The sequence below is a fragment of the Ischnura elegans genome, chromosome 6 (genome assembly GCF_921293095.1).
Source record: "Ischnura elegans chromosome 6, ioIscEleg1.1, whole genome shotgun sequence".
NCBI lineage: Eukaryota > Metazoa > Arthropoda > Insecta > Odonata > Coenagrionidae > Ischnura > Ischnura elegans.
In genome coordinates, this window is record NC_060251.1 from 60,454,510 (window position 1) to 60,480,695 (window position 26,186).

At 34.2% G+C, this 26,186-nt stretch overlaps 1 protein-coding gene across 29 annotated transcripts in view; it reads left to right on the top strand.

The window, feature by feature from the left end:
• The window catches only part of LOC124160805 (ankyrin-3), a 684,504-nt gene that overhangs the window by 514,249 nt on the left and 144,069 nt on the right, over nt 1–26,186 (top strand). For 24 of the 29 annotated variants that reach the window (XM_046536858.1, XM_046536863.1, XM_046536865.1 and 21 more), the window contains 11 exons: nt 8,290–8,307; nt 9,119–9,343; nt 11,274–11,434; nt 13,835–14,046; nt 17,785–17,989; nt 19,081–19,107; nt 21,236–21,425; nt 22,025–22,160; nt 22,668–22,850; nt 23,191–23,335; nt 25,422–25,628. In XM_046536858.1, coding sequence (XP_046392814.1) covers nt 8,290–8,307; nt 9,119–9,343; nt 11,274–11,434; nt 13,835–14,046; nt 17,785–17,989; nt 19,081–19,107; nt 21,236–21,425; nt 22,025–22,160; nt 22,668–22,850; nt 23,191–23,335; nt 25,422–25,628 — 1,709 coding nt within the window. Of the gene's footprint in view, nt 1–8,289; nt 8,308–9,118; nt 9,344–11,273; nt 11,435–13,834; nt 16,230–17,784; nt 17,990–19,080; nt 19,108–21,235; nt 21,426–22,024; nt 22,161–22,667; nt 22,851–23,190; nt 23,336–25,421; nt 25,629–26,186 lie in introns of those variants that run through there. The other 5 variants (XM_046536850.1, XM_046536877.1, XM_046536849.1 and 2 more) reach the window with 4 other exon arrangements.

Sequence of the window (26,186 nt, forward strand, 5' to 3'; positions counted from 1 at the left end):
TATGTTGCCCTTGGTATCTGAAGAATAGCAATTAAATAATGGCAGTAATAGGAAGGACAGCAACTGTATTATGTAAATACGACCAGGGGACCTATAAGGGTGTAGTGGCTTACTTGTTGAATTTATGATAACCAGGTGGCTATTTTGTCACCTGTGTCATCAAGGGAATTTTTTTAAATGCATGTCCAAATCTTTGCTGTCTGATAATGTGATACTCGTACATATAAGCTAGATAACGTTCAATTAACTACATATTTCTTCATATTTGTAATAACAAAGAAAGTGGATTTGTTATATGTATGATGAGATATGGCCAAGCTAAGGTAATTGTATCACCCTAGGACTAAATCCCATATGGTTATGAAATTCAGTCCAAGCTATGGCTGCGAGAAGGTAGTTGAAAAAAACAATGACTCTCATGGGTTGCTGGGAGTTGTGTGTCATGTCAAAAAACCTAAGTATCAGGTGTAACATCTATCAATGATATATTGAGATTTTATATGGCCTGTCATTGGATTGTTTTCCATGATTGTATTTCATTTGTATAAAATAATTGTAGCCCTATTTTCATGTGTCTCAACTTTTGTATACATGAACATATTTCTGGTGCATTATTACTTTGAGTGTAGGTTAAAAACAGGGATGTGTTGCATGGCTATGTTGCAAATTAGTGAGGTGTAGAGATCTTATTTAAGATTTCATAACCTATTTATACATATGTATAACCATTTTTATTTAAAGTGAGGTTATTTATTGACACTAGTTTAATTGATTCTTTATTTGTTCATTTTACATTTTTTTCACGGTGCAAGCATAGCTGGCTACCTAGCTGATAGGTGCCAAGTATGTATTGAATGTGCAAGATAATGTACCTTGAAAATTCAATTGAAATAGGTTCAGTACCAATTAGGAGAGACATTTTTACTAGGATTATTGTTTTCTCTTATAATATTCATATTAATTCTTTCATTCAGTTCATAATCAATTAATCATTATTATTGAGTGTTGCCCTTAAAGTTTAATCATCAAATTATGCATGTATTAGTTTTCCACTATTCTGTTTTCACTCATTCTTGTGAACTCAATGGGCACATTCAAGTGGAGCGAGTACTCAGAGTTCTACCACGACAGCGGTGGAATTCCCCCTGGCATGGCTGCTCATGGCATGGCAGCACCAGTCCTTACTGCCTCTCCTGATAAGGGAATAAGTTGGGATAAAGGGGAAAAAGTCATATTTGATTCCATGGAAAAATATTTCGTGCATTTTTCTCAGGCTCCAACTATGTAAGCTGTTTCTTTAGCCATTTGGTCTTCTTGTATAGGAGGCACTGCCATTTAGCAGCTCCTAAATGTACTTTCTTCTTAATGAACTGGATTTTATAGAAAACATCAAAAACCCTGGGTTTTATGCTAACCACACATGAAAATACCACAGGCTTCAAAGTGTTAAATGAGATAATCCAAGGTTGCTCATATCAGCTGTTTTTTCTGTAGAAATAACGATATTTATTTGTAAATTCCAGTTTCTCTGAGTCAGTTGTTAGTACAGAACTCTGGTCAACTTTGAAATTTCAAGAAATGTGCTTCAACTAGTGCAGCAAAATACCTTCTTTTTTGTTCCATTCTTATAATTATGAATAGGTTCTGTAAATATCTAAAGAATATCACAATCATACCACCACCTAACTCTATGAATCTCTTGGCTTTGTCAATAAGTTTTAGACGTAATAGATGGATGTATATTTCATCATGTAAATTTAAAAGTTTGTTATGAGCATCTTGTTTGTGATGCTTGGGCTAGTTTTAAAAATTTGGAAATAAATGGAATTTGAGCTTTATAGTGGTTTATCGAGATTCTAATTCTCAGGATGTCTATGTATGATTTTGCTTTTTTGTAATGTACACAAACTTGTGATGGAGCCCTAACTTCTGCTTTTAAAAAATATTATCACTATTTGTATAATTATATTTCTTTATGACAAAGCTTTTAGCATTTCTTATCATTAGTATGCTACCTTTATCATGCTTTTATTTTCATATATTCATCCTGTTATGTGAGCTTTATTTGGTATATTTTATGTTATCTTTCATAGTTCACCCATGCAGAGCTATTCTTTGAGCTTTATGTGTTTATTTATTTTTTAAAGCTTTTATTTGACTTATCATTCTCTGTCAACCAGCTTAAACAGCTTAGCCCAGTCACTTGCTTCTCTCGGTGCTGTGTCTGTGTCAACAAGGATGTGGAGGGAAAGGTTTGAAAAAAGTCACTTAGCTATTTTTAATTTTACTCATTTTAATGAAAATCTTTTACTTCAATCAAAAATATTTCTAATAGGAGCTCAATTAGTTGAGAAAAATTAGCCTTAATATGAATATTAACCACTTATAATGCTTAACATGAAAAGGCCCCAAGAATATTAGTTAATCTCATTTTAAATATTATAAATTCAGATTCATTATCCATCGTAATTTGATATTTAATATCAAGGGTAGGATTTATTATGCCCTATCAAAAGTGATGGGATATAATTAATGTTGCTCAATATATTTTGGCAAAAATAAATTGAATATTTACTGCAAAACAGCGTGTTACTCATGTTGTTATTAGGTCTGAGGATGTGTAATTCAACGTAAATTTAATGATGCATAGCATTTCACTTGCAACGTTAGAACTGATCTGTCTCTAAAAATTCAACTATTCATAAGTAATGTTTTGTTTAATAACTAAAGTTTTGTATTTTCATGATTTTAATAAAGATAATTTTAGCCGTAATGTTCTGTTTACATGACAAGTTGAACCTGTCGTGATTATATTGAAGTCCTGTTGATGGCAATGTGAAATTACAAATATTGAATGAACTACTAAATTCTTAACTTTGGGTGAGAATCAAAGAAATGCCATAGCACAACCTACCCCTGATATTTTTCACCAAATAATTTTAAATTAATCTTGGTATTAACTGTTATAATCATGATTAATTGCCTCCTGTATGCAAAAAAATATATACATGTGCAACACAAAACAGGTGATTTTGTGTGACGTCAATGGCATTGCCTGTTGAAATACTGCACTTGCATTTATCTAAGGCAGGGGTCTCCAAAATACGGCCCGCGAAGGGCTTTCATCCGGCCCGCGCACTCGTTTCAAGCAGCGCGCATTTCTCGCTCATGTAACTCTGTGAGACGCCGCTAGGAGGATTGCAGCGCTGTACTGCACGTCAAAGTCGCCTTTAACTGCTCGTAAATAAGAAATATGCCACCGGATACTTCAGTAGACGTTGGTATCGAATACCTACTTCAGTCATCGGCAAATTTGCTATCCAGCCCGCGGGACGATTCGGAACTTGGAATGTGGCCCTCGTGGCCTAGTAAATTGGAGACCCATGATCTAAGGCAAACAAGATTACATGATAATGTCCCCCTTTTTTGGAACTCCTCTTGAGAAAAAATTTTATTTTGAAAAATAATGACAGCATATCTGTGAATATAATCCCCTCTGTTTTGTCCAAAATCTCTTGAAGATAAGTGACAGAGTGGCCTATATCATGGTCTTCTTTAATAATATAGTTTCCCTATAATAATTATGTTTTTTAAATTCCTTTAAGAACTTAGTTTTGGAGGAGGCATGGCTATATTGGAGTGGAAGTTCTTGAGTGACTAATTGGGGAATCTGAACATCACCAACACGACATAAATTAAGATGTGGTGGACGTAATTATTTGCTCTTCTGTCTTATTCAAACATTAATTCAGAGACTTTCTTTGCTTATTGGAAACCAGAGATCAGATTTAGAAGGATACTAGGGAACCTAAAAAAAAAGGTGTATTAAGGTTGGAATGTAGGGTGCTAGAAAAGACAAAAGAATCCACAAATGATGGAACATCAATCCCCTTCAATGGCATATGTTGTTCAACTCTAGTAATTCATTCAAGCTTGTTATAAATTCTGTTTATTGATAACATTAGAGGATTGGAAGCCATAACTAGAGTATTTTTAAACACTGTTGAGTCCAGAAATGCATAATCAGCTGTTATAGTGGATTTTGCCCCATTTTCAGTGAGTTAGACTTTTTCAACTTTAACTACGGTATAAATTCCATATTACATACTTAACTCAAAAATTTACAGTAGGATCCTGAATTTTTCAGATGACAAGTCTTCCAGAGTACACTTCAGAAAGATTTTTTTATCCAGCATTATTAAATTCCAGAAGTTAATGATGAAAAGAACTTAAAGAATTTTTTGTGTAGAAAAATATTTAAGTACATTAATTGATCGTTAAGTTACATCTATTCAAAATTTTCTGCAGTCTTTCTTATTTTAGGTACATATACACATCATTTTTCATCATCGCAGATGTTTGAACTCAGATTTTTGAGAGCCTTAGAAATTACTCAGTTATTTCTGAATGTGTTGATATTAACCCCATCAGTATTACCAGCTCAATTTCTTTTTACTTAGTTTTTATCTCCTTCCACCACCTCAAAAATATAGGTAATCTATGAATAAATTACAGGAGGCAAGGGCAAAAATTTAATGCCGCAATTTAATTTTCATGGAGAAATTTCTACACAGTTATGTGATAAAAATTAAGGCTAATTTTACTCTTTTATTGGCTCTAGCTGGTTTTTGATATAAGCTTTCCATTAATGCGCTCGCCCAATCAGCTTTTAATGAAACTAAAATTTTTGCACTGGCTGAGTCATCACTTCCAGCTTTTAATATCATTGGAGTTAATGAGATTGCCAATTAATAATAATATATAATGAGCTACTTTTTGTTGCTGACCACCGGGCATCGAAAGCAAATTTAATGAATAATAGCATGCCAGTAAACAATCCAAGCAATTAATGCAGGATTTTTAAAAAGTATGAATTGATTTCATTTCGATTTTGACTGCTGCAATGCTACCATGCTTATTAATTTCTTATTAACTCATTTGACAAGAGCAGAAACATTATTCCTACGTATAATATTTTATTTATAAAATGTATTGATTAATTGAAAAAGTATTGATGCACCAAAATGCACTGCACATTTTATATTGTTTTACTCTAGTTAATGTAGCTGATGGGCATGGTTTTCACATGAGGTCACGCTTTTTCTAATAGCACACATTTTTTATGGTTCCACTCTGTTGAAAAAATTTTGAGGGGGAGAAGTGCAAATGGAAGGGGGGAGTGATTTGGACTCCTTAGGTAATTAAAACAACTTTAGTGGACTTAGAGAATGAGCAGCTAGTTTTGCGTTAACAGTAGGTCTTTTTATTTATTTATTTATTTATTATGTTTAATGTTCGCCCAACATGTACATAATTATAGGGCGAACAATACATGATTATAACTACAAAACATTTGCATATGCTTTATATATCTTTTGCATATGAAAATACTCGTTGGCTACTGCCGACATTCAGCATGAAAGGGTGAAATCAGTAAAGGTTGAGCTCACCTCAGTTTACAAAAAAAATTCATTTTATTCCCTAAAATTAAAATGTATATATCTGTGTTTGAGAGTGTGGCGGTTCAATGGGTGGAATTAATATTGGGCTGCTGATTGGAAGATCCTGGGGGGTTATTCTATATTTCCAATTTTGGGCTCATATAAGGATGGCGTCACAGATTTTTGCCAAATACAGTGATTGTTTGGAAGTTCTATAAGTGGCAAGCTAGAGTACATGAGTAACGGCTCATTTTAAACACTCAGTTTGACTGGAATGGTTCATTTCAATTGTGTATTTGTTATTGCCTCCAAACAGTGAAATATTATCATTGAGTGAGTTCACTCGTGAGTGAGTTAATATGAATCAGCTTAAGTTCTTCAGAAATCTTTCAAACTAAAGTTAGAATACCGCAAGGTTTAGTCTGGCTGGTATCAGGAGAGGAAAATTCTGGACATCATACCAAGTAATGTCGACTTGAAAATTTTCCAAACAAAAGGGCTACCTCAAAGCAAAGCTTCATGTGATAACTGTGCTTTCCAGTTGCTCTTGTATTTTCTGTTGTGATTAGGTCCAAGATCTTATTTTCTTTAGTTTCTCTTTCATGAATGAGTTAGGTGAATAAGTGTAGACTTTTTGGGTTGTCTCCGCTGCCTGAATCTTCAAATTTCCTGGTGTTGTAGAGTATCCGTAATTAAATATTTGGTCTCTGCATCATTTATGTTGTGAGCTCTTGCAGATATACTTTTAGTGCACACACTCATCTTCATTCACTGCACTCTTTGTCTCAGGTACAAAAGATTAGGCATCTGCATTGATTTATGTGGTGCACCTTATGCATGCTTATATAGTTGTGTCAGCATGCTTCTTGCTTTAATCTCTGTTAGATGAAGTTAACTACAAAAGAAGTAATGCGAAGTCTTCAAATTCTAAATTTACCTTCAAGATATTATACGTTGAGTGTATGGTTTTTAGTTTAAAAATAGAATAGCCTAATTTATGGGAAAAAAAGCTATAATTAAGTCATCGCCTCTGATGAAGATTAAAGTCAAAGTACAAAATCGCCATCCATGTCCGTAAGTCTAATGCAGTTTGTCATAGTCATTTGTTCGTCTGTTTATATACAAATCACGAGGAAAAATAATTAAGTAAGGCTCTGAGGAAAAGTATGGATTAATAAGGAGGATGAAATAGCTTTTTTTGCTCTCGAATGTGTATTTGGAAATAACTAGCCTCACACTACTGCCCTTGTACATGTTGCCTATCAAGATTTTTTAAATTGTGTTGAGTATAACTGACAAAATTTGAGACGTTGATGTATTATCAAGTATAAATTGATGTGAAAACTATTCTTTCCTTTAAGCTTATTCATACCAAGCTAACTTAACCCAGTGGTAAAGATTAAATTTCTTAACCGCCTCACAATTGTAATTAATATTTATAATCATTATTACATGTGAAAGAGTTTATAGAGACTCCTATGATATGAGGATGTCAGCAAAAGATCCCTTATATCTATTTGTCTTAAGGAAACCATAAACTAGCCTTACTGTCTTAGTGATAGCTGTAAAAAGTAAGCATACAGATGTGCTGAAGAAAAGGGTTCCTTTGTCACCTTAATTCATCTGAGATCACTGTAAAATTGGGTGATCCAAAATCACTCACTGGTCAAAGCAATGGATTTATCCTCACTGGAAGTTTCACTGCTGGGTATTGATGAAAAAGTATTAGGAATAGAAGAAGTAAGGAAGGTCATTGGGTTTAGGCTAGTCTGTCAGAGAATGAGGAAATCATTATGGTGTAGCACTTAAAGCCATCTAGTCTACTCACTACATATATTATTAAAGTTAATATCAATAATGTACATACTTGTTCTTCAGTAGTGGTTTTCTCTTGCCAGGGTCAAATTTTCCCTGATTTCTCCCTCTTGCTACCTGAAGATAAGTACCTATGAATGAAGTCTTACACCTGGAACTTTGCATATGAAATACATTCAGTTTCAAAATTTCCCTCATAACAAAATAATCAGTGGCTGCTGGTCACTGAGAGTTACATACTTCCTTTCTGTTTTCTTGCAACTCAGCACATCCTACTCAACTTCTGGGTAGCCCTGTTACTCCTGCTGGCGCGGTCCCATTATATGTTCATTCAAGGCTAAGTAGAGTATTTTAAATGAAATAAGTAAGTTCCATTATATAAGCAGTATGAACCTTGGCAATTGAAATCCATTAGTATAACTCTGCAATTATAATCAGTTAGATTGGATATATATTAACATAAACTGTTCAACGACACGCATTTGCAAGCATATGCCACTCCACAGATATCTGTTACCTATGGAAAAAATAAGCCTGAACTAAGTACATACATGAATCTCAAAACCATAAAATAGCTTCAGAATTTCTTATATTTGATATAAGCTGGAATGTTGGAAATCAGGGTTGTGAATAATGAAATATGCGTATGTTATGTTGCTGCTTCTTGTGACTTGGTTATTCCGAAACTGAAGAGGAGACTGAGATGCTGATTAAGAGTATTGGATCAAGGATGAGCAGCGTTTACTTTCTTACTGGTAATTTGTGATCTGTTATTGTGATGAAATCTGAGACTGTGCATTATCTAATGTTACTAACCTTAATCTTGGAGTGGTGATAGTTTTTGTACCTGGTGGATTGTCTACTTAATTTAGCATGTAAACCTATCAAGCATACTTAAATTAGGACATATTACTGATGTTTACTGGATTATTCCAAAGGTTATAGGTTTTTCCTAATATATAATGTAAATAACTAACTTAATTTTTCCTTTCCTTAACTACTTGCGGTGACTTTATGGAATGAAAATGTTCAGCAAACTTCAGTGGAAAACGTAAGTTTAATGTAAAGCATTGTATGCACCTATTAGTGTTTTCTGCTGTGACTATTCTTTTTGCATAGGTACAATTGTTAGATGGTTTGTATATGTTTAGAAAGTATTTGTAATGCCTTTTTGTTCTCTCAAAGATAAATGTACGTCTAAATTTTACTGCTGCAGTTTTCTGTATTGAAATGGTTCTGTTATTTACTAGCACAATTTTCAGAACTTTGTATTTCATTTCCTCTTGAAGTAAATTTGCATGTCGTTCACATTCTGAATCTTCAGTACTTTTTCCCATGGGTCATTTTTTCCATGATTTTTGCAATTATCACAATTAAAGCAAGGATGTCTTCGTTTGCACCAGTGTACACATTTATGCATTTAGATACCACTGCTTACTGCGTATTGCATTGTTTAATTTTTAGAGCCAGACATCGTATTATATTCTGTTAAGCCAACAGCATGTATTTAATTTATTCCACTTGGAAAAAAATACCAAAAATATTCATCCAACCATTTACTCTGGTGATGGTGGGAATCAGTTGAGTTAATCTTGCTGCTAGGAAATAAAAATGCATGAAGCAAATCAATCAGTCAAAAATATTGACATGCCCAAATCTATTTTCTCACCATTACTTTTTCAGTGATGATGCATGATCTATTTCAAAACTTTCCATACAGATGTTGTGATGATGAAAACTGTCACATGCATGTCATAGTTTCGTTGCAGGATTGAACTTTCCTGCAATGATCACTGTCTTCTTCTTAGAGCTGTGATACCCAGTGGTACAGTTCATTAATCATTTGCATCTTTGTATCTCAGTTTCTTGGTGAGCTTCATGGTGGATGCCAGAGGTGGTGCTATGCGTGGGTGCAGGCATTCAGGAGTGCGAGTCATTGTGCCACCCCGCAAGGCGGCAATGCCCATGAGGATCACGTGCCGATACCTGAAGAAGGACAAACTTGCTCACCCACCTCCCTTGATGGAGGGTGAAGCCCTTGCCAGCAGGATTTTGGAGCTGGGACCAGTGGCAGCCAAATTTTTGGGGTAAGCACTGCATAATTTTGAGAATCAGTACAATGGAGTTATTTTCCAAAAGAGTAGCCTTTCATCTCTTTTCAACAATCCCCTCCTCAAATCCACACAAAGCCTTGGCAACACAACATTTACAAGTTACATGTCTTCAAATGCAATGCCACCAGTACATCAAACAGAGCAGCATAAAAGAGCTTGTTGGCAGATATTAATATACATGAAGGCCACATGTTAAAGTTGGGGTGATGCTGAATTTCGGATATGCCAGCATTAATAAACTAGCTATCCCTGTTATAAAGCTAAAGTGAAATTCTTCAATTTACAATAAATATCCAGTGATCTTCTTTTGGGCACTCTGACGGCACAGTTTGAAATATTTACAGACAGTTTTGTCTCCACTGCTCCCATTGAATACCTGCAGGAAGTTGGTAGGTATTTTCAATAGTGATTTGGGTTTACCCAAAATAAGTTTGCTGTACATCATGGTCTGTTGAAGTTTTAACCAAGTACAGAAAGTGGATGATCAATGTTGGCCTGAGGGTCGTGGGTTATTTACCTTTGGCAATGGATTTGTACAACATTTTTTAAATTTTTTGATTATGTTAGTTTGATAAATAAAGAGACCTATTTTTACTATTTTTCAATCCATCTCCTTTCTCTCAAGCTATTTGTGGTGAAAAATCGACTGCCTTTTGCAGATAAGTTGACAATATCACACACTCCTGCTGACGTGATCACCCCTTCTCAGCTCCTCCTCAGCCTTGCATAGTTCTTCACACTATCATATCAGCTATTACTTCCTTCAATGAGTGGTTCTCCCTGAATAAGCCAATAAACCAGAGCTCAAATAATGTGACTTATTCATGAAAAGTGGAATGCTACTTTTGCATTTTTCCATTTTTAATTTAAGAAAAAATGGCGTGAGATGTTTTATAAGTCTTATCCTAACTTTCCCTTCTGTATGGTGAATTCTATTAATGAATTGCATTATAGGGTCTGAGTGATAGAACCTATTATGATATCAGAGAATGGATGGCTTGCAAGGTTGTCATAGCAGATCTCTAAGGTTTCCTGAAGTGATTTTCCTTAGACTTTTTCTCTCTGATGCTTATGCTAAACTCTGTTTCTTAGGATTCCCATTCCCTTATTAATGATAGCATATTTACTCCCCTAAAATCAATATCTGTTGGTCATATTCACTATCACGCTCTTGGTAGAAATCTGGGATGACTCACTTAGATTGCGGAACGGGATAACCGTGGCAGGTATCTTTAGTTTGCTCTCAGTAGGTTGAATCACACTCATGCCTTCCTGCTAATTCATTGTATGTTTATATGTTGCTGAATTCTTTAATGATGCTGAATTCGTGAATGGAACTTGATGCCAGCTTTTTCTTGAGATAACAAGGGTAATTAGCCTCTATCCAGTTCTCTCAAGAATTGTCATGCGTTTTTCTCATAAAGTTGCTTGATTGAAAAGATTTTATTTACCAACTTTATTGCAAGCAGGAGCTTTATACTGACTTTTAATGCTAATTTTTGGTCCCTTTTTATGCTGCTTTGTGAAGTTTTTATTTACCACAGTCCAGAAGCCCTACTTATTGTGAAAAAAATGAAAAAGTTTTTGTTTTTACCTGAAACTTTTTATGAGTCCATCTTGGTCTGAATTCTGCTAAACGGTGGGAGAAATAGTTCAAATATGTATATTTTTGTGTGAACTCACTTCTTGCGCTTATGAATATTTTAAGGTGTGAAGTCTAATGAAAATAGTTGCGTTGCCGTTTTTTCACTTTCTCTTCTATGCAAATCAGTTGTTAGAAAAAATATACCGTCTAATTGTGGATTTTTGGGTTATTTTCAGCAGCATTTCATGAAATAGAGAAATAGAATGAATAAAGGTTTGCTTTAATATGTGACTGAGATTTGAAATTTGTGTTTTGCAGGCCTGTGATCATTGAGGTACCTCATTTTGGTTCTCTTCGTGGCAAAGAACGGGAAATAGTGATTCTTCGCTCAGACAATGGAGAGACATGGCGGGAACACACATTGGAGGCCAGTGAAGAGGCAATCCAAGATGTCCTCAATGAAAGCTTTGATGGAGAAGGTAATGAATCCATTTTGAAATTTTCACTTCACCCTTTTTTTTTTCATAAATCACACTGGCTCTACCATTTTTTTGTTTCTGCATTTAAAAGTATGTTCAAGCATTGCGACCATTTTTTTATGCTTTTAGAAGTATATTCATGCAATATATTTAGGTATTTATATTCAAGCTTTGGAAAACTATCAGAATGAAACAACCTGAAATGTAGTGCTGATGCGTAATCTTCTGATTAAGTCTGTACCTATTACCAAATGAAATGAAAAACTATTTGTATGGGAAGTTTTTCATTTCATATTTCATCTTTGGGGTCATAGACCTCAATTTTCCTCTCTTCTGTACATGGTTGCATTAGAAGTGGATTATAACCATCATCATGTGTCTTACAAGATTCCTTTAAAGACATTTACTTTAGTAAAGTATTAGGACCAATAAATATTATTATTATTTGAATACAAATAAATTCACAGGTAAGGAAAGAAAGGGATAGGAACATATAATATCATTAAATATTATTATTATTGTTATGGTGAAGTGAAGTGTCATAGTCATGGTGCACTTGCACCCCTATAGGCCTATAGCTCTTGAAAAATTTTTAGGAAATGATTGTGAAACCTAAAACCATGAAAAAGTGGCCAATGAGAAAATTCAGTGGTCAGTTCAATACTAAACCAGCTTCAAGAGAAAGGACACAATCGAATTGGCTATAAATTTCCACGGCTGGCAACATAACACCCCAGGGGTGGCACTGAATGCACCCCCTGACAATTTTTCTACCAATGCCCATTGTTATAGTTTTTAATTCTATATCACCGGTTTTCTGATTCATTTTAAGTGGTTACTGCCTGTATTGCATAGCCTGTGCTTTCATTTTCATCATTAGCTTTTACCCATTTTTATGAAAATCAGATGAATAAGAATTCTATATGTGGCAGAATAGCCCAGATTGGTCCTTTGTCTCCTATGCCTTCTAACTCCATGATTCTGTCTCTTTGCTGATCTCCTCCTGAGTTGTAATCCTTAGAGATCATATAAATGGCAAAATGTACTTCAGCTGATGTGTGAATGAAAAACTTTGCTGTTTCTACAATTTGGAACTTTATTTTCCTGACTAGTTTCGATACACTGTATCATATTCATTGGGCTAGTCCTATGAATATGATACAGTGTATCGAAACTAGTCAGGAAAATAAAGTTCCAAATTGTAGAAACAGCAAAGTTTTTCATTCACACATCAGTAAGATGGATTTCTACAACGTGAAGGCCTCTACTATTCAGTGCATCAAATGTACTTCATCTACCCACCCATTATGTGGTCTTCCTTTCATACTTAAAGGATATACTGTGCTATATTATATTCTGTGGGATAGCTTTTGCAGTCCATCACAACCATACCAAAATCAGTCACTGAATTTGGATGTTTTTATGTAGTATGGAAAATGGTAGTAATTTTCTCTCAAATCAATCAAGAATGCTTTTTGTCTTCTCTGTCATCCATCAAGCTCACAGTTAAACTTAATGACACACTAAAAGCCCAAGCAAAGAGTACATACTTAAAAAAAGTAGTCTGCTCAGAGCTGTGAATAGAAGCGTCGAAGTAAGGAAGAAAATTATAGGGAAGAATAGTAAAGGAAGGCCATAGATTAGGCAGGTGATGAAGGGTGTAAAACAAGAATTTTGTGTACAGTGAAAGACTTCTGAAAAAGCTGAATGAAGCTTGAGTGAAGGGCTATATCAAACTTATCTTCGAATTGTTGAGTGTTGGCTGTAACTTAAAATTCAATAAAGAATTAAGGCTGGTGTATAAAAAATTAGCTATCAATTTAAATTAGGACTTAAAATTAGCATCACTACTGGGGCATTCAGAGGAAAAAATGAGCTCCTACTTGACGACAACTATCATTCTTCTAAAGAATTAAGAGCAAACTGCCGCACACATTGTTTTGAAATCAAGTTCATTGGTTTCTTAGCTACTTCAGTGTCTTTTTGGACGTTTATGATCCCTATTCCTTATTTTATCAATGCTATTTTTCATCGTGAGATGTCTTCTTCAATAATATAGAGTTAGAGCTAACAAAACACAGATGAAAAGCTCATTAATAAAAATAACTGCACAATTATACATTTCATCGTTTCATGCTAATCTTCCCATTATTTCGAAATTGACCCAACACCCTATTTTTACTTTTGCACTAATTTCACCTGGCTCAGCAATAATTTTTTGTAAGAACGCTATCATTGTTATTTGGGTAGTGGAATCTCTGCTAAATGCTCCCTATGGATAATTTATAGCTAATTATTTCTATAAACCAGCCTTTGGTGTAGTTTTTTTGTGGAAACATCCTATTGGGATTTGTTGGATCAGTTTGCTAATCCTCATGTAATCGTTTTTTTCTTCCACAGAACTGACCCAGTTGGAAGACCTTAACACCAACAGAATCACCCGAATCCTAACCACAGACTTTCCCCAGTATTTTGCCATTGTGTCACGTGTCCGCCAGGAAGTGCATGCTATTGGCCCCGAGGGTGGAATGGTATCATCTACCGTGGTACCACAGGTGCAAGCGGTGTTCCCACAAGGGGCCCTCACCAAGAAGATCAAAGTTGGGCTCCAGGTAAATCTCTTTAAGCCAAGGAAGGGACACACGGGACTCTTGAAAAAGATCACTGTGAACCACATCCCTAAGAAGAAGCGGTTCTCATTAGTGTGGTGATGGCATTGGTCATGTTTATTATTTGAAAACCCTTATTAAGGTGTAAGGGTGTCCATCTCCCCTTGCCTCATCTTCCCCTATGCGGGAGGAGGAGGAAGGGGAGTGTTTTCATGTACGCAGTACAAAAGATACATGATGGAAGCCATGTTTTGTGAAATTATTTTAAGTGGCATCCATCGCATTGCAGTATTAGCAGTTAGTTAATTATTTTATATTGTTGTTGTTTTAAGAGGAGAAGCTTTGACAAATGCTAGTCCATGTAATTGCGGAAGATAGTGGTTTTTGCTGCTGTACCTTTTGAGGATTGATATAATTAAAAATGTCAAGTGCAATTAGTGAAGCCTAAAACTGAATAACATTGTTTGTAATGGAGAAATTTTCAGGTATATAATTTTATAAAAAAAAACCTTTAGCAGTTTTGATGTAAGCCTCTTGTAACAAAATCAAGGCTTAAGTAATATTTAGTGGAGTGTTTCTAATTAATTTCTGTAAGAAGATGAGACTTAAATCATTGTCTCTCAAACTGGTATTATTTCTATTTTTGGAAATAATTTAGCCAAGTTTGCTGTTATTTGCAGTGTGTTTAGTATTGTGATTTCAAACTTTGCATTTATTGTGATTCAGGTTATAATGTTATCAATCATGCAATAACTTGGGCTAATGGTGCAATCTCATGTAAATGATATTAATGACATTATTGCTACTTGTCTTTGATTTAAAAATAGTATTTATCAATAATACTTTTGAGAATGATAGTTACTATTATCATGTTGATACATATAATCATCTGTGAATATTTTGCCGTTCCATCAATATTTTAGCTCTATGTTCTATTTATTTGATAATTATCTATTTATTTTTTAAGGCTTTTAATTGCATGGTCTCGTACATTATTATTATTATTATTTTATTCCTTGAACAACATAATTAATCTCACCCAAATTGAATCTAGTCTATAAAAATATGCACCAAATGATATAGTTGATCTTCAGATATTTTTGATCAGTAGTTTACCTTTTGTATTTGAATTAATTTTTAAAAACATACCCTGTGTACGACACCAGTTCCCAAAAATCCAACTAAAGAATCACCCTGTAACTTTATTATTATTTTTGTTATGAAAGTAGAACGGAGATGGAGCTTTGTTGTTTTCTGTAGAGCAGATTACTAGCACTGATAGATCTGTCAAGTACATATTGAGTTATATATATATATGAAGTTGTTGATTTTTAATATTAACAGTTCAGAATTTATGATGCTTCTTTGCAGTTACCATGACTTTATAGAGTCTCAGATAGGTTACAGTACAGATGTTACTAGCCAGTATTAATGAATGTCCTTCATAGTTTTGCTTAACTAACTTCTTTTACTAAACATAACTAAGTAGAAACTGAGTAGAACTTGTTCCATGGATAAATATTAACCAATAACCAAAGCAAAAAATAAGCTGTTTTCAACTGCCTGTTTTGTTTGTTAAATATTGTGCATTACTCTTAAATATTTATACAACTGCATGTTTAAATCAATGCCATTACATTTGGTTAGAGGGAGGCGCTATTAGATTTACAATTATCCTTAATGGATGAAGTTAAGTATACCAAAGAATTGATTATAATGTGAATGGTGGTGGTCTGAGGATATGAATCAATAATTTCCTGCTTTTGTGATTAATAATCAAAAGTTTTCTTTCAAATGTAACTTTCCCTCTATAATGTATTTGCATGGGGTAATAATCTCAATAATTTATTGGTAACTGCATGATGACAGTTTATATGGAGGCTTTAGCATTTTTATCAGGTATTCACTCATACCATCTCTGATGGCATTTTTCCAGTATTGACATTCATCCATTGGGGTAGTGATGGAAATAATGGGCTAAAATTAATACTGATATAAATTTAGTTTCTTTATTATATTGCATGCCAAAGGTTCATCAGGTATATGGAATCTAATATGTTATTGGTTCAAATTGATTTTTATTAATACTATGTTTGTCATTTGACTAATACACTGTTATTGGATTTGCACTAATATTACTAACATGTATACCATCTGAGTGCCCAATAAAATTAGTTAAAATTCAACATCTGGGTGCAATCATTAGTAGCCATTAAAATTCTCACCCTCTCATACCATATCTTAAAGCAAGGTTCGAAATAGGCACTCATAAATATCAGCTTGAAATACCTTTCTTGGTAATCCAAGTTTCAACTTAACTAACTTTATTGGGCTTTTCTATGCTTCTTCATTGAATGCCATGGCTTCTTGCTTTGCCACTTGTTGCTATTTCGAGCCCTGCTTTTGTGCTGTGTCTCATAGTATACTTCATTACCCTATTCCTATCTCTGTGCTAACTACTCAGCTTGGGTGTTCAGCTATTGGTGGAAAAATTACATCTTGCTTGGCAGCAGAGATAGATGATAGGAATCTTCATCATATTTCTGCTTCAGAAACACTCTCAACTTTACAAAAAGACAATGATTTTTTTATTGTTTTGCTTTTCTGTTTGTTTTGTAGTCGTTGTTTTTGGTTTCTAATTGCATTGTGAAAACTTGTTGAAGACATTTTCAAGGATTCAAAAGCATACAGGTCACTATCAATTAGTCTTTAACATATGGAACATAGCTATAAAACTTATGGATCATAGCTATATCATTATAAATCACTTGATTAAAACGTTTAAATAATCAATGGAAAATATCTATTGAGATTGTTCCATTTTGCTTAGAATGCAGTAAGCTTTCCAAGTAGATGTGGTAGTTTTGCATATTCTCTGAATCTTAGTCTTAAATAAAATGAGTTTCAACGTGGACGCCCAGTGGATTCAGTGATGCTGTAGCTTGAACTTTTCACATTGTTGAAATTATTCATGAAATTGCTTCAGGTGTACAACATGAGCATCAATGTGCTATTAAAGATTACTCTTCACAATTATTATTCATGAGATATCTCTTCATTTATTTTTGTCTTTGAGAAATACATCTCATTCAACAGATCAAAAGTGGTGTAAGAAATAGCAATGTGTAGGAAAAGACTCTCAAGAAACATGGACTTCAGGTAATAAGTTATTTTGATATGTTGGTTCATTTTTGAATTTCAAGCCACGTATGTTGATTAAATTTTGTGATACTTGAGTAAGTAAAATAGAGGATACAATTATCAATATCTGCTGAAAAATCATTGTCGTATAGCTGCTTATGGTTCATTTTAAGGAAGGGTTGATCATTCCATCTACTCAGATTTACTAATGTGCACATGAAGCCCTTTTTAGGCTGCTTTAAATTGATTTTTGTAAAAGGCTGGCAGTATGCTTAAGCTATGAAACACATTCTACTGCTTTGATATATGAAGGCATACCTACGTGGTCTTCTCATATTCATCGTACCTTCCAGCACATAAAGCAGGGTGAAGACTTTGGCCATATGGCCAATGCCATAGCCATGATTAAGATAAATTAATCTGTGCTTGGCAAATTCATTTAATCAAATAAATTATCAATTTTGCTGATACCAAAATCAAGAATACTGTTGAAACTTCAAGGGTTTCTATGATCATCCAAAACCCAAAATGCAGAGAAATAGTTCATGACTTACAGAGTGTTTTGTGACTTTTAGCATGCATATGTACTTGTAATTTCAGGCCCAGCCTATTTCAGCCGAGTTGGTGGCTAAATTACTTGGGAATCGCGTGGCGGTGTCGCCAATAGTCACAGTTGAGCCCAGGAGACGGAAGTTCCATAAGCCCATCACTTTGACAATACCAGTACCGCAGGCAGCAAACAAGGGGATGATCAATCAATATTCGGGTGATGCACCCACGTTGAGGCTGCTCTGCAGTATAACAGGTAATGGCTTGCACAGTGCTCGATACCTGTTCCAATCCTAATGGGGCAATGGCATGCCCAAAGATCAACTCATAATCTTCTGTGAGCCATGCCTAATGGCAGCATTACTATTATCTTAATTCCTAAAATAGTGAATGAACCTTAAAAGTAGAGAGATATATAGTGTCAATCGTCGATTTTAAATTATTAAAAAGCTTGTTAATTACTTTAGTATCCTTGTTAGCTCAATTTTTTCGTAGCCGGTAATTGAAAAGTTATAGTGCTTTATGTTCTTACTTGCGAAAGTAGGCCATTTTGCTGAAAAGATAAAATATTCCATTGTTGTCTGTTTTTCATTGGATTCTCTCATTGTTTTAAAGTTTAAAATGCATAATGTGATGATTGAAGTAGAGAAAAGTTGAAAAAAATAGTTTTAAAAGAGATGAAGATACCCACATATGCCGCCTTCCATCTGTCCTTCTTTCATTCACTGAAATCAGTTCACTCCATTCAGAGGAGTATGATATTTTGAGCTTCTTTATGTTCATTTGCTTGCCTTTTTTATTGCTCTGATATATAGAGTGTATAACAAGTTCATACATGTGTGTGAGTAGAAATTTGAAATTCCAGCCAGCCCTGCAATTAAGCCCTGAATGTAAAATATAGATGTCCTTAATTGCTGTGTGTTTCATTGTTGGCCTAGAAAAACTCTTTATACCAAGTGTGAAAAATACTTAAAGGAAAACTTCTTATAACCTTTGTAGTTTAATTTCTCTGTCTTTACCATCTTTCAGTAAAGCCCAAACCTTGTAGCATTACTAGACTAGTGTGCATTGCATAAGCTTTGTGGAGGAGCTAGCATTGAGCGTTATAGTCAGGGAATAATATTTTACGTAAAGCTTAAAATTTGAGACTTGAGATCAGTATGAAGTCCCAGTCATTGTGATGCTCTTTTGCAGGATAGGAAAGTGATTGTTGTTAATCGTTAAGTGTTAATGTGGTGTGTCACTTTATTCTTTGAAACAGTGAAAAAAAAACTTCTTTGCTGTTGCCGATACAATTTACTAACTCGCTCCCCTCACTTTATTAAACAATGCTGCACGCAATGCCAGGGGTGTTTCGGAAAAGATCACTTAAAGGTAATGGGCAACACTGTCTCCTTTTTTTTATTCTTTCTCTTCCAATCGGTTCCTTCGGATTCACTTGTAAAAGAACACTTAAATTTATAGCCTCACTCTCCTTACTTATAACCTCTAGCTCTCAAAAAAAAGTTGTTAAAAAATGCAAAATTATACATGCTTTTAGGGGCTTCAGGTAACTGATCCAAACTGCCGGTAGTGATCACGTATCTGTGGCCCTTTTCTGTGGGAAATCTTTTTGTCCCCCTCGTCTCCGATCAGTGACAAAAGATGGGGTACTTGAAGTGTTGGGAAGTACATTTGCTGCATATGCCTCCTGCAGGGAAAAAAATACTGCTTTTGCACCTCTGGTCCATGAATTTGATTTTTTTTTTTTAACAATCACCATTTGCTTTATTGAACAAAATGGAGGTGGTGGCATCACTATTGTTGAGCAAATTTTTGTGAAGTGTCCGCACACTTGCTGTGTGAACACTACAACAATATGGGTGATGGAAGATTTTCATGTTAAGTAGACTAAATTCTCTGAAGTTGATGCAAACTTGTATAAACGTAGTTATTTTTGGCAATTTTTATCACATACTTTTTTTGCACTTTGTTTTTTAGCAACTTATAGCACTGGAGAAGACTATCAATCCACTACCCCAATCTGATACATAGTTATACATGCAGATCATAAATAATGTGTTGGCATACCTATGGTTAAGGCATATATGTAATCTACGTAGTGGTATAGACCAGTTCCTGCAAAAAAATTGGATCTGTAATTAGGCTTGTCTACCTAAAAACGATTATAGAACGCAGTGACTCCAGAATAGCAAGATGGAGGGCATAAGTAAATTTTAAAGATATTTTTACCACTCCTACAAAATTGCTCTTAAAATATCATTTAGTTGCCCTTTTAAAGGGTCTTTTCTGAAACTATTGCTGCTTTCTTCTATTGTTTTCCTACTAAAATGCTGCTATTTTTGAGCTAGTTTTTAATTTTGAAGATGGGAGTAGCCATGTTTTTGTTTGTTTATTTTCATATTAGATAATTTAAATTTCATTTAAAATAGGATAGGTTAATGATGTAGGTCTGAATAAAGCAGTTGAACATGGACCAGAATATTTATATTATAAAATAGAGCGTACATCATGTAATTTTGTTGCTTTTTTAAGATTTTATTGCTATTTTGATAATCATTTAAATGCTCAAGTATAGTATCATGAATTACAAGCTCATCAATTGTAAAATATATTTTATTTCTTCATTTGGAATTGAGTCAGTGTAGTAAATTTAATGTCTGTTTCACTTATTAATGTGGGTATAGAGATCAGAATAACAACCATATATTCCCTGGCTTTTATAGTGAAATTTGGGGTAGAATGGTACATTTGGTAGCTAGTATTCACTAGTTATGTTAGCCATAATGTATACTTACAGTGACCCAACTAAAGTAAGGATATTTTGAACTCAAAAGGAGAATATTTATCTTAATGCTGTAAAAGTGTGTAGAATTAGAAATCTCATGAATGCAATTTTCAATTTAATTCATATTATACCTAGAATAGGAGGATTGGCTTATTATTTTGTCTGCATGAGGATAAGATCCTTATCAAAATTTGACTTATGTTAGTCACATTGAATACTGTCTTCATTTAATTACTTTTCACACTCAATATGACATATGTTTTGAGTTCTTGCTCAGTTTGCATGCCAGAATACAATTACACTCCTTAATCCTCTGTACTTATGGAAAGCTTTATATATTCACTCAAAAGTGGTGCATGAAAATGATGTTCATGATAACCTTGTCAAAATTTGGTAATTTCATTACTCCAGTTTTTATTTTGCCTCTTCAAGTTCTCGGTCATATATATGGAAATACATCAAAGAATCATAGCTCATTGTGATAATATAACTGGACAATTCTTCAGTATTTTTATACAGAATTTTAATTGCTTCTGTTAATAATTATCAGAACTTGTTGACTGTCTTCTTTCAAATCGTAACATAACAGATTTTTTGTTGAAATTCTTTAGAAGATATTCTCCTGAATAAAACTATGTATGATATATGTTGTTGCTTTGTTTTCTTCATGTCCAATTTTTAATGATAAATATTCTGCCTTTACCTAAATTACAGGAGGAACAACTCGGGCGCAGTGGGAAGATGTCACCGGCTCAACTCCTCTTACATTTGTTAATGACTGTGTGTCCTTCACGACCACTGTCTCAGCTAGGTTTTGGCTAATGGACTGTCGAAACATTGCTGAAGCCACTAAAATGGCGACAGAGCTGTACAAGGAAGCAATACATGTGCCATTCATGGCAAAGTGAGTTTTATGGCAGGGAAAATGGGACTGTTCTTATTAATTTCTTCAGTGCTTTTCCTTGAAGCAAACATGGCAGAACTTCCTATTTCTTGAAACTCACTCTTTACTCTACACCATAGTGGTATCGAAAATACCTTTACCATTAAGGTGATAGAACTTGCCTTTGCAAATATCCTGCTGTGAAAAATCATTTATCTCTATGCTTGCGTCTACATAGTGTTCACCTGAGCTTAAGTTATTTTCATGTTGCATGGAATTCATGTTCTTTTTTACCTTATTTTGGAATTCGTTGTGTTGTGACGTGAACTCTTTATCAAAATACAACTAAAATAATGTGCATGTCTTAGTTATTCTTTTTATGAGTTATTCAGTGTATATGTAATTGTAAACTGTAGCAATTCTCCATGTCTTAGTTCTTTATCAATAATTTTCAATCATGCATTAAGCAATAGATTCATGGAAACTAGTGGTTATCTTTTAAATGATGCATTAGACAAATGTGAAATGAACACTTTAAGAAGATTTTATATTTAGTGCTAAAAGATGTGAGGAGATTGACGTTGAACATCAGTTTGATTTGTGAAATTCCTCTTCTGTAGATTTGTTGTGTTTGCAAAACGTGTGGATGTGTTGGAAGCCAGGCTACGAGTGTTCTGTATGACTGATGACAAAGAGGATAAGACTCTAGAACATCAGGAGCATTTTACTGAAGTGGCTAAAAGCAGAGATGTTGAGGTGAGACCAATGATTCAAAAAGTTTGGATGTTTTTTAGGTATCATAACAAGCTTACATCGGCCAGCAGTTATTTCTACTAACGTTGCAGCATATTTCTATTCTCATCATTAACACTTTTAAATATTTATCACTACCCAGACAGCACAGAATCCTCCGTATCTAATTCGTATGCACATAGTATCCATTGAATATCGCCCCATCGCTTTTCGTCAATGGATACTATCTGCATACGAATTAGATACGGAGGATTCTGTGCCATCTGGGTAACATCAATAATACCAGTAACACCAATTCATCTTCAAACACCAAATAAAATCAATAACAATTTAGATTATAAGTGAATGAATATATTAAAAGTCTGTAATTATTTTCACTGTAATACTAACCCTGTTTTTGTAACATTTAGCAATTAGATATTTGTACATAACTGTTTGGAATGATAAATTGAAAATAAATTGCTATTACATCATGCACTATGTTTAACTCTTTATTCCCCTGCCCCATAGGTATTGGAAGGGAAATCACAATTTGTGGAATTTGCTGGTAATTTAGTGCCAGTAACTAAATCTGGAGACCAGTTGCAGTTGGGTTTCCATGCCTTCAAGGAAAATCGTCTGCCTTTCACAGTCCGAGTCAAGGATCCTCATGCTGACACTGTTGGCCGGATTCTTTTCATGAGAGAGCCCAAGGTAGTATTTATAATTCCATAGCGTATATTGCATTTTACTTTCCCAAAAAATGTAATCAGAAAGAAATCTACCAAATTATCATCTTGGCAAAAGATCAAGAATAATATATGTACAGACACAAGACCTTCACCACTGTTCCCTTGTGATAATAAGTCTGGGCAATGAAATATGATACTTTATAGTCCAGTTGATTTTTCATACCTTTAATTAAGTAGGATATTTATTCTTGAAATCAATTTTACCCTTTTTGGTACTGAAATTTTTTGTCCAAAATATCATAGATTTACAATTTATTCATGACACAGATGAAATTTGGCTATCATTGTTAATTGTCTTCCAGGTTGCAAAGGGCGAGCCACCTCAATCCCCTATTTGTATTCTAAATATAGTCCTCCCAGAAACAATCACACCTGAGATGGCTCCATCAGAACCTGACTTGCTTGAGTTGGAGAAGAAATACAGTTTCCTACGTGATGGAAGCCTAAGTAAGTTTTATTTTTAATAAGCTGATGCTGGGATCTCTAAAAAAAATGAATGGAAAGGTGAAAGATGTTGTAAAATTCCCTCTGAATTTAAAAGTACCTACGACAAAATGAGCTATTTCAAGTGGTTTAAAGGTTGAGATTGAATGCTGGAATTTTTTTAACTAGACGCTTAAGTGCATGGAAAAATTTCTGCAGTTTGACAGTACGATGGAGATAAACATAAACATATTTTGAGACATAGTATGGTGGAATACTCAATACTCATGTCTTCAGCTAGTGGTCTAATGTGATGATAGTTTATTAATGTATATTACAGATTCAGGTTGTTATTTTGGAGACTTCGTTACTTTTTTTGGTGTGTTGGTGATATGCAATACCTCTTAGTAACAGTGTATCTAAGGTCTGATATGCGTGGATAAGTGGCTTTTTGACATTCTTCAATTATTTTTAAACATTGTTCGTGAAGCTAGTAAAATAAAAATTTTCATAAAGGAGCCGCTTCCCCTCTTCCTCCCTTAATCTGTCACTGTCATCCATCCACTTAGTTCAGGCCCAATATAGCAACTTCCGAGATCTTGTAGGAGCTTGGGTGTCATGCTGTATGGCCCTTGCCTTATCTTCATTAGAAATAAATGTAACCATCACACGGATTAAAATCGATGACTTTCACATGAACTGTGTTCATTACACAAACTGAATCAAAGGAACTGAGTGTCTGATATGTCGTACATAGTATCCTCACCAATTCTGTGACTTCTTTCATGAAATATTAACCTCGGTTAAATCATTTCATTTCATTTTTCAGTCATGTAATAAGTTTAGAGAAAATAAGTGTTTTAGGTTGCATGCAGCCATCTTTAGCGGAGAGTAATATTATGGTGAAATAAATAATTATTTTGCATATTTGGCCCCTGTTGTTTTTCCACTTGGACTATACACCCTCTGAAAATGTTATGAACTTTTCTCCTCAATTTAAAGGCTGTGTAATGCAGGAACTAGATCAAATAAATTCAGTAAATGTATGCTTCGATCATATTAAATGATATACTGCAATCTTCTGAGATGTTCAGCATTTATTAAATCATGAGATATTTATTTCACATAAAAAGTGGCAGAACTCATTCCGGATTATTTGTGTGTGGGAGTTAATTAGAGTTATAAGCATGCAAGGTATCCGAGTCCTTTGCCTCTTTATTCTATGCTCCAAATTACATTCAGGTGATCTTAAATCGTGGGGACATTTTCATGGAAAATTTCAAATTTCTTACAAATAATATCTCAACTTCTCAATTTTCTTTTTCAAATAGTTGTTATGGCAAAGCTGGAAGGAATTTTATGGTGATTCTGATAATTTGTTGCCCACCTAAAAATTGATTACAACAGTGGTGCCTAATGAAACAATTTTCAGTTGTAGATTCCACTCATAACTTGCATTATTTTTCATCCAATCTTACTAGTTGCTTTCATTAAGAGTACTATCCACATTTCTGAGTCATATGTGGATTGTCTCTGGACCTCACTAATGGAATATAGATGGAGTATATAGGCTTTTGTGTGCTAGAGATGTACAAAAAGCAAATAATTTAATAACCAATAAGTGTTAATACTGTAAGATATGAGATATATAGAATATGTAAGAACAGGTAAATCATAGATAATTGATTTTTAAGCATACATTTGTGGGAGGAATATTTTCAATGGTCGTGGTTGAATGTGTACATTGCTAGCTGTTTAGAATCTTGTCCTTTTAGGTCTTAAAAAGCAACACAATGCAAACTCTAGTAAGTGAATCTTATAGATGATGGGCCTTATCCTCACTGTAACCATTATCCTGCCACCTTGGTTTTTGAAACCACTTTGTATACGAGACATACCAGCAATATAACTACAATTTTCGTGGATAAATATTGAAATGGATTTTTACCATATTTATTCTGGTCACCCTCTCACAGTCAGTTTTGGTCAATCAGAACTTTCATTGCCTATCAATGTCTCAAAATGTTTATCTTCTCTTATTTTCAAACCTATTATCTACCTTGTTCATGTTTTAAGAGGTACATATTTCAATTTTTATTATTGCTCCTAGGTCGAACAGAAAATATTCACAAAGCTGACCTTCGTCTTTCTGACATTTGTAATCTTCTTGGATTGGACTGGATCCAGTTGGCTAATGAGCTGGGTATTGCTCAAGATGATATTCATCTAATTCAATCAGAATATCCCGACAGTGTTCCTCAACAAGCCATGGTCATGTTGAGGCTATGGATGCAGCAATCAGGGAATAAGGCCACAGGTATGAGTCTGATTCTTAACTTTTTATGCTTCTCTATTGTCTTCAAAGTCAAAAAACCTCAGATTGATAAGACTTATAAAGCCATTTTTAAGCTAAGCTAATTTTTAATTTTCTATGAAAAGTTAAATATTTCAATGGATAATAAGTCACAAAAATAACTTTAACCTTACTTAAATACAATAAAATTTATAAAACTATATTTAAATTTCATTGTTATGATAACTATCATTTTAGGCTGTAGATTTTTTGCGCAGCCAATGATGAGTGGTGGATGAGCTTTTTGACATCAAAAGTGTCATGATGACATTATTGCAAATTTTCCACGGAGGAATGCTCAGAAAACCATGTTATTATGACTGATTTGTGATACATATACTTGTGATACCAAAAATATTGAATTATTGACTAGTTATCATAAATAATAAGTTATTTGACTTAGTTGAAAAGCTGAGCTTAGTACACGTTAATGTACACGTGTTATCAAATCCTGTACATTCTCCATTAGCAGTCAGTCCCAGTGACTCACCATGTAGGAGAACTTCCTTCCACCAGGACTCT